Source organism: Denticeps clupeoides, chromosome 3, assembly GCF_900700375.1.
Source record: "Denticeps clupeoides chromosome 3, fDenClu1.1, whole genome shotgun sequence".
Taxonomy (NCBI): Eukaryota; Metazoa; Chordata; class Actinopteri; order Clupeiformes; family Denticipitidae; genus Denticeps; species Denticeps clupeoides.
The window spans coordinates 2,678,559-2,694,332 of record NC_041709.1 but is presented as its reverse complement, the minus strand read 5'-3'; the positions used below and the strand labels follow the sequence as shown (position 1 = coordinate 2,694,332).

At 44.5% G+C, this 15,774-nt stretch overlaps 1 protein-coding gene across 1 annotated transcript; it reads right to left on the bottom strand.

The window, feature by feature from the left end:
* Nucleotides 1-2,759: 2,759 nt before the first annotated feature.
* Nucleotides 2,760-13,495, bottom strand: ggt5b (gamma-glutamyltransferase 5b). The gene is made up of 12 exons (XM_028974596.1): nucleotides 13,272-13,495; nucleotides 10,297-10,424; nucleotides 9,731-9,820; nucleotides 8,544-8,739; nucleotides 8,035-8,174; nucleotides 6,877-7,023; nucleotides 6,645-6,775; nucleotides 4,783-4,964; nucleotides 3,981-4,072; nucleotides 3,795-3,907; nucleotides 3,588-3,698; nucleotides 2,760-3,479 (listed from the first exon to the last, which is right to left on the bottom strand). Exons 1-12 carry the CDS (start codon nucleotides 13,481-13,483, stop codon nucleotides 3,333-3,335), a joined length of 1,689 nt encoding a protein of 562 aa, XP_028830429.1. The 5' UTR covers nucleotides 13,484-13,495; the 3' UTR covers nucleotides 2,760-3,332.
* Between the last annotated feature and the right edge of the window lie 2,279 nt (nucleotides 13,496-15,774).

The following is a 15,774-nucleotide window of genomic DNA, read 5'->3' as shown; positions in this document are numbered from 1 at the left end:
CGTTTGGCTTTCCTGCATGTTATTACTTTTTAGATTTCTTCAATGGCACAATGCAGCTGTCCAGCTTTTTATCTTGAAACAACTCAGGCACACAATGTGAGTCCTATCTACTTTATCGATGGTGGGATTTTAGCCAAACCACCTTTAACCACAGCTGGGATTCAGGCTGTCATTATTATGCAGGGTTACAGTCCTGTGATAGGCCATTATCTATTTTATTATTTTTCTCCTGAGTGATACGGCAATGTACTCTAATGAGACACGACAGTGTAACAATGTTGCACAGCACTGAAACGTGACCTTTGACATTTTTTATGATGATAGGCAATTCTAGAGCATCCACAGGGCTATTTTTACAACATTGAGCATTATCCTATTGCCAGAAGAACCTGTTGATAGTATATGTTACTTGTACTAAAGACAATATATATGCTATATATTTTATTCCACTTTATCATCCTCAAAATAATCTGTCAATAGAGGTCAATTGAATTTTTCAACGGTCATCTTCTAACAGTGTGTAGAAAATACTTCAGAACAATGTACACATGTCTTGCTTCATCTAATGTACTGTGTATGTGTTTTTTTGTTTCTGGGTCAATATCTTAGTATAAATGATAATAGGACTGCACTGCACTATGAAGGTAAAGGAGATGTTCTAACATGAGTAAATGATGGCTGATCGTGCAAACATCATTAAAGTGGAACAGGAACACACTGTTCGTCAACTGAAGGATTGCATAACTTTGTAGGAGCATCTGCTTTGGCGGCAGTTGAGATTCCGCCTCGCTCTTCTTCGTTCAGACTGACTGTTGCCTTTAGCCACGAAATCTGAATCATTCTGTCTGTTTCTCATCCAGCGGCTTCCAACAGAAACATTTCAGATTGATTGGTAGGATTAGCTGATGCGTTGAAAACATGAGGCCTGCAATTTCCAGGGGTTTTAATTCAGTTAGGAAGCTCCTTTCCCCAAATTATGCTGCATATCTTTAGGACTTTTGAAGAGCACCAGAGAGGGTTATAATTCAATCCCCAGGAGTGCACCATGACTTTGGGCAAATTGCTGCCTGGGGCATCATGCAATACATTTTATTCCCTAACTGGCTCCTTTTCTCCACTGTTCCAGCCTTTGCAGAACACTTCATTTGCACTTGAAACAGAATAAAAGATCCCGTTTACGTTAGACCGAGATTCACCCATACACTCGGTGGCAGAGCGCAGTGTGTGTTGCTCACTCCCCGGGGCCTTTCAATCAGCCAATATAAGATGGCTATGGCTCTAGATGACGTTGCGGCCTGTGACTATATCTTCTGCGTTAAGGCATAACAGCGAAATGTGTTCTACTTCCAGCGCTGACTGGTTTTAGTTGTCTGCACGGCTGTTTCTCTACAGTTCGTGAGGCACTGCTCCCCAGTGTGTGCTCTTTGAATTGGTAAAAGTCTCTTGCTGGCAGCAAAAGGTCACCACCTCTGGACACTCCAGAACGACCCTGACAATGGCTGTGGCACTTGCCTGAGGAGGTATACAGGACCGGAGTTGAACGCTGAATGTGTAAAGAGGGCAGGATAATGCACCAGGCTGCTGCTCCATGATCAGTGTAGCATCTCTGTTTTGCTTAATTTGCTAATATACCATATGTAGGAAAAAGGAAACATGGAAAAAAGGAGGCTTCTGAGGTTTTTCTTTGCCAAGAGACCCTTGAGGGCAGGTAGATTCATGAATACTTGATCTCTCCTGACTGCATGTGCCCTGTAGTGTTGAGCACCATGGTAGCATTATTATGTTGCCTTAAATCAGAGCTCATCAGTCTTCTTCACATTGCATAACGCTCTCTCACTAGAACCATCGCCGAAACAATCCCATTTCCCCGCAGTGATTTTCATCCACCAAAGCACTTTCTCTATGCTTTCAGGCACATAAGCCCTCATCATTAGTGAAATTAGTTCCTGTGAATAAAAAAGAACTAAACACAAGTAGACTGAGATTGAAGCTGCCATTGATCACTGTGATCTGTAAGGAATATGGATGAGTCTTGATTGAATGACAGTGAAACTAGTTTTCCACACATTGTTCGATGCATGCTGTTATGAGGAATTATTTCAATGGTGCTAATGCTGGCTCAGACAAAGACATTACTGTTCGCTTCACATCTGAACAGTTTCCACAACATGCTGGATTTCTTAAAAGGAAAGTTGTATTAAATCCCAAATACCACTTCAATGTTGTATGCAGAGGAGCATGTAAAATGTAATTCTTGTGCATGCAATAAAGGGAAAACAGAATCATGCCCAGTAGAACTTCAGGTCCTTCATATTATTATTATTTTTTTTACCCCAGTGAATATTGCTCGATGTCATTGAATATACCCCCAGAGATATGTCTGGCTAAGAAACTTCGTAAAGAGATCAATATATTGATATTTCAATAAATAAAAAGATGCATTTAATTGTTCATTCATTTGGCCCTGTTTATAAAATAATAATGGCAATTGAACACCACAAGGGAATCATTATTACATTAATAAAAAAACTAACATACCAATTACTTCTGATCACCTGATAAAATATAATTAGGCAGTTTTATCTAGTGGTGCTTCCTTTTGTGATCAGGCATCACAAATGAATGTTAAAGGTTATGAATGCATTATGACCAATGAAGACTATGATTGAAAATTGAGATATTTCTCAACATTCTTGAAAAAAATGCATGAAAAAAACAAACCAAAAAAACATCGGTCCAAATGTTCGGTCCAAACTTCATTAGATGTAGTACAACTTTTATTTACAAAAGTGAAAGAGCTTATTGAAAGTGTGATACGCATGTAAAGTACAAGACATTACTGGTCACAAAAAATTGAATAATACCATAAAAAGTACAAAAGAAGTACAAAAATTTTAAAAATTGCATAAAAGCCTCAATCATTGCTTTACATACACTATACGTACTTCCACGTTGTATGTTGTTTACAGAGTCTGTACAGCTATAAGTACTAAGAGTGAAGTACATGAGTACTGTTACATTCTCGGACGCACAGAGCTTGTGCTTCACAGTAAGTTTTCAATGTACAAAGCGATAAAGTTGTAAGTTCAGTCACAACAAAAACATGCATCTTCTGGCCCCACGGCCCATTACTCACAAGTACAAACATCTCAGTACTTCCAAGAAGCTCAGATGCTGATGGACTTTATTTCACCGCCGACCTCCTTGGGTCCCCTGCAGTGACACACGAGGGTTGAATGAGCGATCATCAGCAGAAGGAGGAAAAAAACAGCAGCTGCCAGTGATCTACGGTGATGCCGTCGGAGCTAAAGGGGACAGAGGCCCATCATGGGTCAGTAGCCAGCCGCTCGGCCCAACTTCCTGGAGTCCGACGTGGCTTGGATGCAGCTGTTTTTCTTTGACACGGCGTTGACCACGTTTAAAAAGTATGGCCAGTTGCCGGCTTCATGTCCGAAAGTCATTAATGTGTCTTTCACAGTCTGACAAGAAGAGAGAAGAGGGTTAGAGTGCAGTCGCACTGTGGTGTTACAATGAAAGGTCATCAGCATGACCTTTTCATTTTGTTTCTATTAAAGTAGTCACTCTACCTTGTTAAATTGTTTCTCAAAGTTGACCTTGTTGGTTCCATCAACAAACAACACAGGAGCTGAAATGGCTTCATCCAGATTCATCCCAAACCACACATGATTCATGATGGACTGAAACAGGGAGATGAGACAGATTGGCATCCTCAATGTTCAGTTTTATCTGGACGCCTCTCACTTTTTTAATAAGCTAGGTCGGCCCACGCTCACCATGGCCACGGCAGTGGTGATGAGGCTTCCCCCCGATCCCCCAATAATTATGGTCCTTCCCTTGGACTCGGAGCGCAGGATAGATGGAGTCATAGAGGAAGGCGGCTGCTCGCCTGAGGCCAGACAGGAGAAGAACATTTAGGAAATGAACACCGATCGGGGCATACCGATCGGGGTGGACTTCACCTGTTCTAATGCTTTCCGATGTCCCACAGAAGTCGGCCAGCTCATTGTTTAATATGATGCCAGTTCTGGGGGAGTACACCATAGATCCAAATCTGCAAAAAGTGACATTTTTTTAATATCATGAGTGCCTTGTAGAAGTTCCGATCCAAATAAAGACGAACCAGCTCCTTACAAAAGGCAGTGGTGAAAGGTAACCAGTGGATTGTGGGTTCGAATCCCGAACCCTCAATGAGCCACTGAGGTCCCCTTTGAGCAAGGTATCATACCCACACACTGCTGCCCGGGCACCTTTCATGGCTGCCCACTGAAAACAATCACTTTCACTTTCCCTATAACATAATAATGTTATTATTGCTGTAACCACATGGGATCAATACATGGACTGGGACTGTGCACCCACCAACAGGTCTGCTCCCCACTAACCTGCCCCATTACGGCTCTAATGATCCAAATGTCAACATTAACGATGAGTAAATTAGGCTGTCAAAATAAACGCTGTGAATCATATTTAAGGTGTTAAATTAAATTTTATGTGTTAAACTGCTTAACGCAGTTGACCGTGTGCTCGTACTCATCCATCCCTCATGCAGGGAGCACACGAGTGGCAACCAACTGTTCTTCGTATGTGTGCATTTTGCATAAATACATTTTGCGTTTTGCATAAACAAATTTAAATTGTGATTAAACACAATGAATTCTTTGCAAAAATGTGTGATTGATTTATAATTGATTAAAAGACATGGCAATAACACACTTCCTTGCATGTTTTTTTCTCTGAATGAGACCTGCACTCATTTCTCACATTTGGTTGATGGTGCTGGTAACAGAGACAGCACTTCCATCCTCTGCGAGGACAGAAACATGCGTGGTCCCGAAGCGGTCAAGCGATGGTGTGACGTTGTAGTAGCCGGCTTCATGGGTAGTGTCACTGGTAATCATGGCTCTGATGCGTTTGATGAAGCCCTCCTGCATCAGGTAGCTCACCTGTAGTTAAAGAGAAAGGATCCAACTGTTTTAATTGCACTCACTCGTTTTTCACCAGATCATGATCCACTATGTTTGTAGTGGAGGGAGCTAGGTGTGTTGCTCAGGGACAAAATGGCAGTGGCGGGATTTGTAGAGTGCAGTTAACATCTCACTGGAAGAGGAAGAGGCCGGAGTCAACCCCCTCTAAATAACCTCTGGCTCCATGGTTATGTTGCCAGCTCATTCTTTGGTTTTTCCACAGTGCTTCTTTTCCCATGTACCCTGCCCTTGCTTGTCCTTTTGACTCTTGGTGACACAAGATCAAGATTAACATCAGCTGGAAAACACAGATCCCTGGCCAGTACCAGAGAAGGGCTCTGGTGGATTACGGGGCAGCCATGAATCTGACTGACCTGGCCACGCACCTTTTACTGTGATCCACCCAGGTCTGTCATGGGATTGGACGGATGGCCCCTCAGGTTGGGACAGGTCCTCTTCCAATCCCAGGCACTCCAATTACTCATCGGCAACGACACTGAGGAGACTCACCATGACCCCAATTATTCCCTTGTCCTGGGGTACCCTTGGCTGACCTTTTACAAGCACCAGATCCAGTGGTCCACCAGCACCATCCTCCAATGGGGAAGGCAATGCACAACCCACCTGCCAGGGCCAGCCCCGCCCACCACAATGCACAGTGCCACCCATGAAATCGCATCTGTCAGACTGGAACAACCATCCACGCCCATAACCGGTTCCCAGCCGCGCCGAGTTACACTCCTTCAATGGCAACCAATGTCCTGCTAAGCCTCACAGGCCGAACGACCAAGCGATCGATCTCCTGCCTGCTCATTGCTCGGTTGTTCCACAGTGCTGCTAGCCTTCTTTTCCCATGCACCTTGTCCTTGTTTGTTCTTTTGACTGCCTGCCCCACGACTATTCTTACCAAATCAATTATTGTTCGGTATATTATCCATATACCAAATAACCTTCTTTGCCCTGAATGCTGCCAGTCCACCACACTGTCCTCGAGACCACGAGAACGTCTTGCCCTGCGACACGAGATCCTCCGAGGTGAATGACCCACACCGAACCCGACCAGCCAGATGTCTTCCAATAATGCCAACTCCACCGTGAGTCCCGGACCTTCTGCCTCCCCGCGCACATGGCTTCTTGCCACAGAGCCTGCTCCTCCCAAGCCCAGCATGGCCACGAACTCAGCCCCAGCGTAACTTCCTTACACTCCCAGCGACGCATTTCGTCCATTCCTGCCCCACCAGCTCCACAGCCACGTCCTGCACCGCCAGCAGGGGTGCCCTCCGTTCTGCGTTTTATGGCTATAATTATAAACATCGGAACTGATACTATATCAAACATGCTGATAAAACATTTGCTCACTTGTTCATGCTGACAAGGAAACACAAATATTATCTAGTAGCCATGTCAGAGTTTGCAGAATTCTGCGTTTCCCAGGGGACCAAGAGGAAACCGATAACTCTGACATGCTTATACAGCTCCAAGCTTTAGGCAAGAGCAGAACTCTTACTTCTCAGGGCTGTGAACTGCTTTTCCATCCATGTATTTTGCAAGACAGCACTGAGCACAATGCAATGCAAAACTGACACCAAGATTTTTGATGGGGTGCACAGGGGAATGCTAAATATACTTGTTAAATTTGTGTTTGCAAAAAAATCTCACGTCTCCAGAGTTGAACTGAGTGTCTTTGATCTTTTTCTTTTGACCATTGGCAAATTTGCAAGCTTCAATGTAGCGATGCATGGTTAGCACTTCCTGGTCACCCTGTATGGAAGCCGGTGTAAGGCTGAAACCTAGAAATTAAGATACAAATATGCATTTTGTTTAGCAGTTTTTAATCTCTAAACATATCAATAGAACGGCAAAGTAATACTGAGGCTTAGCGAACACCCACCCTTCATGATATTGAGGATAAAGCTGAGTATAACTCCCCCTGCTGGTGGTGGGGGGATGAACATGGTGTAGTCGCCCAGCGGAACTGTGAGAGCCTCAGCCTCCCGCACCTTGAACGATGCTAAATCTTCCAGTGTTATGCTCCCACCTACGACACAAAAATACGATTCAGAATGCTACCATATGTATTTCTTATTATTATACAAAATATAAAGCAGGTCATTATGTACTAAAAGTTGTACAGTTACAATTAAAGTCAACTTTATTGTCATCTCACCAAATACAAGTACACAGAGACGAGATTGTGAAGCTTTGGGGATGCAAAAAAGACAGTGCGCAAAAAAAGACAGTGCAAATGGAAGAACGCACAAGACAAAACATGACAAAGGACATTGTGCAACGACCCATAATATAGCGCAGGTTGAGACAAGTAACAGCAATATGATCATATATCAGTGTATGGATATATAGTGTATACAGTATGATAATAATAATAGTATGACATATTACAATATTATGACAATAATAATAGCACAGCAGCACAGTGTGAGGTGGTGTGAGATTAAGTGAAAGTGAAGTGATTGTCATGGTGACACAATGAAATGTGTCCTCTGCTTTTAACCATCACCCTTGGTGGGTAGCAGTGGGCAGCCATGACAGGTATCCGGGGAGCAGTGTGTGGGGATGGGTCGTTGCTCAGTGGCACCTCAGTGGCACCTTGGCGGCTTGGGATTCGAACCGGCAACCTTCTGATTACAGGGCTGTTTCCTTAACCGCTAGGCCACTGCTGCCATGTATTAAATGTGCAGGGTGCAATACTGTTGTTCAGTTTGTTATGTGGGGTTTGCAAAATAATTGGCTGTGTGTACATTCAGTAGACAATGTAAAGCATCAGATTAATATAATGTAACATTATATTAATGTTACATATATACACACACATAGAATGAAATATCAAGGTTAAGTCTTTAAATGATAATTCAATCAGCATCTCATCACATTTGCAAGACATGTTGAAATGAAAAGAAATAATGGATATGGAAAGATTGCCAAAATAATAAAAATATGTTTTTGCAGTGGTCTGTCTTTTGCACAGATTTTGACCATATCACATCATGTGATGCTGATGACAACTGTTACTTATGACCATGGAACACACCTGCAGCTTGAATGTCCTCGGTTAAATCCCTTGCAATAGTGCCGGTGTAGAAGGCTTCTGCCCCCTGCTGAGCAATAGTATCCAAGGTAGCTGCCAGTCTGGGATACTTCAGCGTGTTGTTGACTTTGCAGAACAGCTCGCTGGAGGAGACATTAGGTGGACAGACATTAATGGCACCATGATTCACAGGACATACAAAAAAATAATTACAGTTACACTGTAATTATGATTTATTTAAGGTTTCGTATTACAGTTTAAAGGGGTGCATGCTATCCATATTGGCCAGCCCATGATTGGCAACATATACAAGGCAAAGTTAATCGCTGGAGCTAAATTCCCAAAGCCTCATTCCAATTAGATGAATTTTCCAAACGGCCTTTAATAAATTCTGAAGATAGCTGATCTTGTGTGCGCTAGAGCTGTGTCACGATTATAAATGTGTGGACATAGGTGGCCAGGGTTGGTTAAATATTTGTTGCACAAGGTCATTTCCCAGCAGAGGGGAGTACCAGAGAGTTGACTTTTCCAGTTGCTCTTTCAAAATTGGCATCTGCAGGAATTTAGCCAGGTAGGGCGGGAGTGGGATTCCCTCTCGAGCGAGTCGGATGCTCGGCTCAAACAGCCTGGACCATGGCAGCTTGCCGTACAGGCGGTGGGCCTCCTGGTAGCCTCGTAGTTCACCTGGCACACCGATCCACTGGGTGCCTGCAACACCAAGTCAATACATTTATATTAAGCTTATGTTATATTACCAGACTACTTACAATCAGTAGTTACAGGGACAGTCCCCCCCCAGGAGACACTCAGGGTTAAGTGTCTTGCTCAGGGACACAATGGAAGTAAGTGGTATTTGAACCTGTGACTTTGCTGCAGAGGTGAGTGTCTCACCCACTAGGCTACTACCACCACACTGCAGAAATAGAAGGAACAACTAGAAATCATAAAACTAGAACTTTTGGGATTTTCCTAAATAATTTTAGCTCTTAATGAGACCTGCTTGATAAGAAGCAGGCCATTGGGGCAGTGGTGGCCTAGCGGTTAAGGAAGCGGCCCCGTAATCAGAAGGTTGCCGGTTCAAATCCCGATCCGCCAAGGTACCACTGAGGTGCCACTGAGCAAAGCACCGTCCCCACACACTGCTCCCCGGGCGCCGGTCATGGCTGCCCACTGCTCACTCAGGGTGATGGGTTAAATGCAGAGGACAAATTTCACTGTGTGCTGTGCTGCTGTGTATCACATGTGACAATCACTTCACTTTAACTTTAATTGACAGACTCCTGAAAATCAACATGATGTCATTTGTGACGGGTCCGCTTCCTGTGCCAACCCTAATGGCATAACTTTGAGCCAGTATACAGTACCGGTGGTGGCCGAGCGGGTACCGGCCGCTTTGCAATGACTTAACTTTAACCAGGGCTTAACCCCCCCTCCCCCCAAACATCATTCTAGCTGCTCCCACGCAACCTCACTCACTTGCCCTTTTCATTGGTGAAGAGGCTACGGAAAGAGAGGTGAGAATTTATCCGCACTCATAGAAGCTGGGTTATAATCATCAGCCAGGTATAACCGAGTGTTTATTAGACAGAAACAGACTAAACCCAATCATGCGTGCAGCAGGTATATGCCATTGCCTGAAGCGCAAACGTCCCAGCAAGAAACAAGAGGCGCCTTGAGAAAATAAAAATGGACCATTTACCTGTCATGAGCCGGGCACTGCACTCCTTGAGGAGATCTGCTTTGAAAGCCTTTGGCGCGGTCTCCCTCGAACTGATGATTTTTACTTTACCTTGTGAGGGATAAAGAACAGCATTTGAACACTTGAATGGAAACAGATGGTGAAGTTTGAGCCCCTAAGGGCATCGGTGGACTTGGGGGTGAATGTCAGGGGGCAAATGGAAGCTAATGACATTGTGAACACCGGAAGGTTGGGAGACTGGGGGTCTGTTTGTTGTTCTTGCCTCGATCAGTGTGTTTTTACTCAGTGTAAGGCGGTGCGGTTGCCAGAGCGACTGTGGAAAAGTGAAAGCGCCAGATTAATAAATGTTTATTTATCATTCCTTCCCTTACGGCCTCAGACAGAACATTGACTTATGAAAATAAAAAAATACATTATAGTAATAAAGTTGGATTCTGAGTTATTAAGTTTTAATGCATTGATTAAAGGGATTAGACCACTCTGGGTAAGAGCGTAAATTGTCCTACATTAAGCACAGTGGCTGGTTTAATGCCTCTGAGCAAGCTGTGGTAATTGTGCACGCTCACCATTCTTGTCCATGATGGTGAAGATTGACCCCCCACCGATTCCCATGCTCTGCGGGTTCACCAGCGAGGTGCAGAGCAGAGCAGCAATGGCCGCGTCCACCGCTGAGCCGCCCTCCTTGAGAACGTCTCTGAGGCAGACAGAGACGGAGGTGTCAGCACACTGAGCCCCAGCCGGTGATTCAGGCGTACGATTACGGTACAGCGGTGCAAGACTGTGACTAATGGAAGTGAGAGAAAGGCACGTTCCCAGACATTTCCCGGCACTCCGGCCCTCTGCAATCCGAGTCTTGTGTGTGCTTGTCTTGCCTGGATCGTTTGCATCTGTTGTAATTTATATAAACGCATCATCATTCTGTCATTCCTAACTTGCATGCATGTTTTTCTGTTTCAGTCTCTGTTTGGACCCCCGTGCCATTATATTTATAATGTAATGATAATTATTGTTGTTCTGAGTTGAGCATTTGCATCTGTTCGTGACAGTACCATTCTGCCGGTAAAAAAACTGATTAACAGGCCCTGACTGCTCCCAGCTGATGCCAATGGAGCAGGGGCCATTAAGACCAGTTAAATGCAGACATTAATGTGGACCGACAGTGTAAATAAAACCCCTGCCTTTGCCCCATTCCCCATTCATGTAATCCCCATTCTGACCAGAATCAAGCTTTTAATCTTGATGATTATCTACACTTCTCCGGTTTCATAGACTTCACAGATTTCTATGGAGGATGCAAAAACAAAATTCATAAGGTGATGATTTTCTGTCATTTTGCTGATTGCCAGTCCTGAAAAAGGAATCAAAAAAGCATAATGGCCAACAGGTTTATCCTTAGGACCCCAAGACATGACATGCATTACAAACATATTCCTTTTTACATTATATTACACTCACACACACTATTTTTATACGGTTTATATAAACTAAAATTTGTTGGTCATCTGTTAAACATCAAGTTAAAATAGTGAACCATATCGAATTGAAGGTTGAGTGCACCATTACAAATTCCATTTACTATCCTGCCATTAAACTCTTGTTGGGTAGCTAGTTTCCAGTTAACCGTGTTGGCCGTTATGCTGTTTTGATTCCTTATTCAGGACTGAATAATCAGCAAAATCTCCTTACGAAAAAAAACTTTTTATATCCTCCATTGAGGATGTATCCTCCATTGTCTGTGAATTTGGAGAAGCGTGGCTAGTCAGCGGTAGTAAAAGCTTGGTTCTGGTCAGAATGGGGATTACATGAGGCTCCAAGATGGTGTGACCCGAGTCCTTTATTGCTAAAAGGCGCCGTCAGAATTTTACCAAAAAAAGTCTTCAATTTAACATATCTGGAGCCATGTGACGAAACCTCTGCTGTCACAGGGTCAGCGCCACTTTAAGTGTGATTTGTGAGGTCTCTTTAGACAAACATTTAATATAAATATTTGACTATAAAGTATTCCTCTTCTACAGCAAGATGATGTCGACGTGGGAACCCAGAATTGGATATTAGCGCAACTCTATTCTCTCCGGTCTGGTACAACTAATGCTCTGTTTATTCACTTACAAAGGACTCAGAAAAAGGAAAAAAGTCATGTGCCCATAGAGGGAGGGAGGGTTTTACAGGAAACTGTTGTCTGAACAGTCTGAGTCTTTGTGAAGCCCGATTAAGGTGCAGGCCCTGGGTAATTCAGGTGTTTTTGACTGGCGTGCATGTATTGTGTGCCCTTGAAAGCCAATGATAAGCTCTTCATATGGAGGTGTACATTGAATTGTCAAAAATAATGGTCATATTGTTGTACAATATTGCTTCTCTAATGTTGTCAGATTAAAGGATTGCAGATGTCTTTTTTTTAGATAGTAATCCAATCTCTTCCAAAAACAAAAAGTGAAGAGACAAGATCCGAAAAGGACATGAAGAATGATCCCATTACAAATCTAATAACTTTAAAGGACACGTGATCTGACAGTAAAATCATCCGGAGAGGGACAGTCTGACGAAAAAAAGAAATATGAGTAATATGAGATTTATGGGTATCCAGTGTTCTGCAGGCACTAACACTATTGTTACACAGAACAGATAATACAAAACATAGATTATAATTAGATGTGCAGTGGTTTACCATTTATAAAACTCTTTTTTTATTATTAAGAAACAGAACGTTAACTTAAGAAAAAGAAATATTACGAAAACAAAATGTAAGGCGACTGGCAACGTTTTTTTTTTTAGAGCGTAATAACTTCATTTAAGCACACAGTATTCTCTGAGCCTCCCACCAGAGGGAGCTCAAGTACCACCAGTCTGTACCACAATTTGAGAACAAAGAACCAAGTTCATCCTGTAATAAACCAGTGTCGCATGAAAGTTCTGCGACACTGCGAAATTGCCCCGACCTGCAATGAACTAGTTGTGACCCAGTAATTACTGGTCAGTAATAGTAAAAGTAAAACTATAATTTCTTTCTCTACATTTAGGCAACCAGGATTCTGTCCAGCTCAGACTGGCTCTATGATCCCAAAGTTCTGAATTCCGTCTGAACTGCCTGAGGGAATGAAGCTTGTTACACTTGAATCGTGAAGGGCAGCAGGAAATCGGAGAGTGAAGAAAGCTGCTGTTCCCCTGAAAGCGAGGTCAGCTGCCTGACCTCTGACCTCTGAGAAACAAGACATTTTTAAAAAAAAAAGTTTTCCTTGGACAAAGGAGCTAAAGAGCTTTCACAATCAAAGTAACCAAGCAGGTTTAAGTCATTTTTCTATTATTAAGTTATTGGGGTTATTTAAGTTTTTATTTTTATTATTAGTTGCCCTTTTCATGAACAAAGCTGGCTGCTATGCTGCCATTTGGAACCGATCCCATTTCCTCATCACTGCTGGGAAAAACGTGGCGGTCGTGCTGAGTAAACAAAGTAAAATGAAAAATCCGTCTAAAACGGGCTGGACCACCACCACCACCACCATCATCATCATCATCATTAATTGCGGGTGACAACCTTCCCTACCTGCCGATCTCCGAACACGTGGGCGAGTCCGCGGCCACCGCCGCGGCGCCGAACCCCCCGTCCGCGCAGCGCGCTTCCCGCAGCGCCGCGACCGACAGCCAGGCGGCCACCGCGACGCCCAGCAGCAGCAGCAGCAGCGCCAGCGCCGCGCAGCAGCAGCAGCAGCAGCGCCGCGACCTGGACTTGGCCATCGGTGCCGTGTAGCGCGCCATGTGAGCGCCCCCGCGGCCCGCCGGCCAACAAGTGCGGCCCGGCGGCCAATCAGAGAGCAGGCCCCTCCCACCGACGAGCCTGGCCCCTCCCACCGACGAGCCCGGCCCCTCCCACGGTCTGCCCCTCCATTCCAGAGGGCTTTCTCAGGTCTGACTGGGATCCTGAAGGTGGAGGTTGGTGGTCACCTGTGGGTTGTCCTTCTCCCTGGCTTTTGAGCCCAGTTGCCAGTGAAATAACCTTTTTTTGAGATAACCATGAACTGGATGACTGAGAACCTCCACGCACCTTTTCACTGTGCTTGGTTGTGCCAGCTTGCCACAGACTGTCACGAAGAGGACAATGTGCCGGCTTGAGCGAGGTCGTGTAAGGAATTGTCTAGAACCTGTTGCTTTGCATCCTTCATAAGCCCTAGAAGGAGACGTGAATCACATCCTTGTTCACAGATGGTCACATAAAATTCACTCAAACTCCATTCAGTCAGTAAAAGCGTAATTGTTTTTTTGTTTTGTTTTTATGCCGATGACCTGTGCGTAATGAAGGAAAAAGAAAGTTCATTAGGCAGGGAGCTGGCACCCTTTCCCATGTTACTGGAATCCAGCACATGTTTAAAAATGAAACTCACCGTAACGGACGTGAATCAGAAACGCCGAGGCGGTGGTCATTCCGAGTCAACAGGCCGGGCCATGAAGGAACCAGAGCGACTGGTTCCTCTCACTGTTTGACAACTGATAGCGGTGCATGGGTCATGTCATGCCTCCCCCATGTTTTTTTATATATATATATATATATATATATATACACACACACACACACACATGGTTTATTTTACCAGCGTAGTTCCTGCAGATCGGGCTGTGGTGGCAAGTACAGCACGTGTGAGGTCCAGCACTATCGCCGACGAGAAGTACACAAGCTGTGCCGTTTAACGTTTACGCGGGATCGAGAAATATCTGAAGAATGAGGGCTGATGGATGCAAGGGCGCTCGGTTTATTAACAAGCACAGATTCACGGGCCCTCTCCCTCCTTCTCACACTCGCAAACACAGCACGGCGCAGAGCGGCGCAGCCAAAAACGCTTTCAAGAACCAACATGTTGCTTTTTGGGGAAAAGCACATTTCTGGCAGGCGGCGTCAGTCACCGGTTCACTTTTCCTTATCGGCCCCCGACGAACAGGCAAACAAGGAACGGTCACGTCCTGTCCAAAGAGCACTTTCCATCGATCCCCCAAGATCGTGTTTTCCTGACATCCCCTTCCAATGGTTTCACATTCCATTTACAGCATTTACCAGACGTCCTTATCCAGGGCGACTTACAGTCAGTAGTTACAGGGACAGTCCCCCCTGGAGACACTCAGGGTTAAGTGTCTTGCTCAGGGACACGATGGTAGTAAGCAGGGTTTGAACCTGGGTCTTCTGGTTCACAGGAGAGTGTGTTACCCGCTAGGCTACCACCACCCTTTACCACATTAAACCAGGAGTTCCGACGTCTCTCGACGTTCCGGGAAAGTCCCTAAAATAATATTTATGGGGGGACATTGCCTCAGCCAATAAGGACACAAACGGATCTGATTTGGAGCCGCTTATTGCTCAATTCCGTTTCTTCACTGAGCACATGAGAGATCACATGATCTCTAACTGGCATGATTAATGCCTTCTTTCAGAGGGCGGTGAAGGATGAAAGAAAACCTCTCTGTGGCATACGGGCATATTTCCACAATATTGTATACTTGCATTTTGAAGAAAGTTGTCATTGTCCATTGGTGGATCCAGCAGGGTGTGTGCACTTCCTAAACCATTCTCTGAAAATGAGCAGAAAAGTGAATTTCACCGCCGAAAGAGGATACAGCAGGGTGTAGGGTATAGTGTCCTAGCGGGTAACACACTCGTCTATGAACCAAAAGACCCAGGTTCAAATCCCACTTACTACCATCGTGTCCCTGAGCAAGACACTTAACCCTGAGTGTCTCCGGGGGGGACTGTCCCTGCAACTACTGATCGTAAGTCACTCTGGATAAGGTCACACGCTGCACAGAGCACCTCCAGATTTCGGACTTAGCCCCACTCCACAGCCACTCCCAACCCAACAAGACATAGGTCTTGTTACGCCAACTCCGCCGTTGAATAAAAAGCTTTTCAGTGCACTGTCTGTACTTCCTCCTGTGCGGACTTGTTCGGCCACACTCAAACAAATATCTGCTGGAAGGAGTGAAAATAATATCATCTCAACCAAACTGTGCTGTGATATTTTGCAGAGGAAAACTCACATTTTGACAACTTAAATGATTTTACC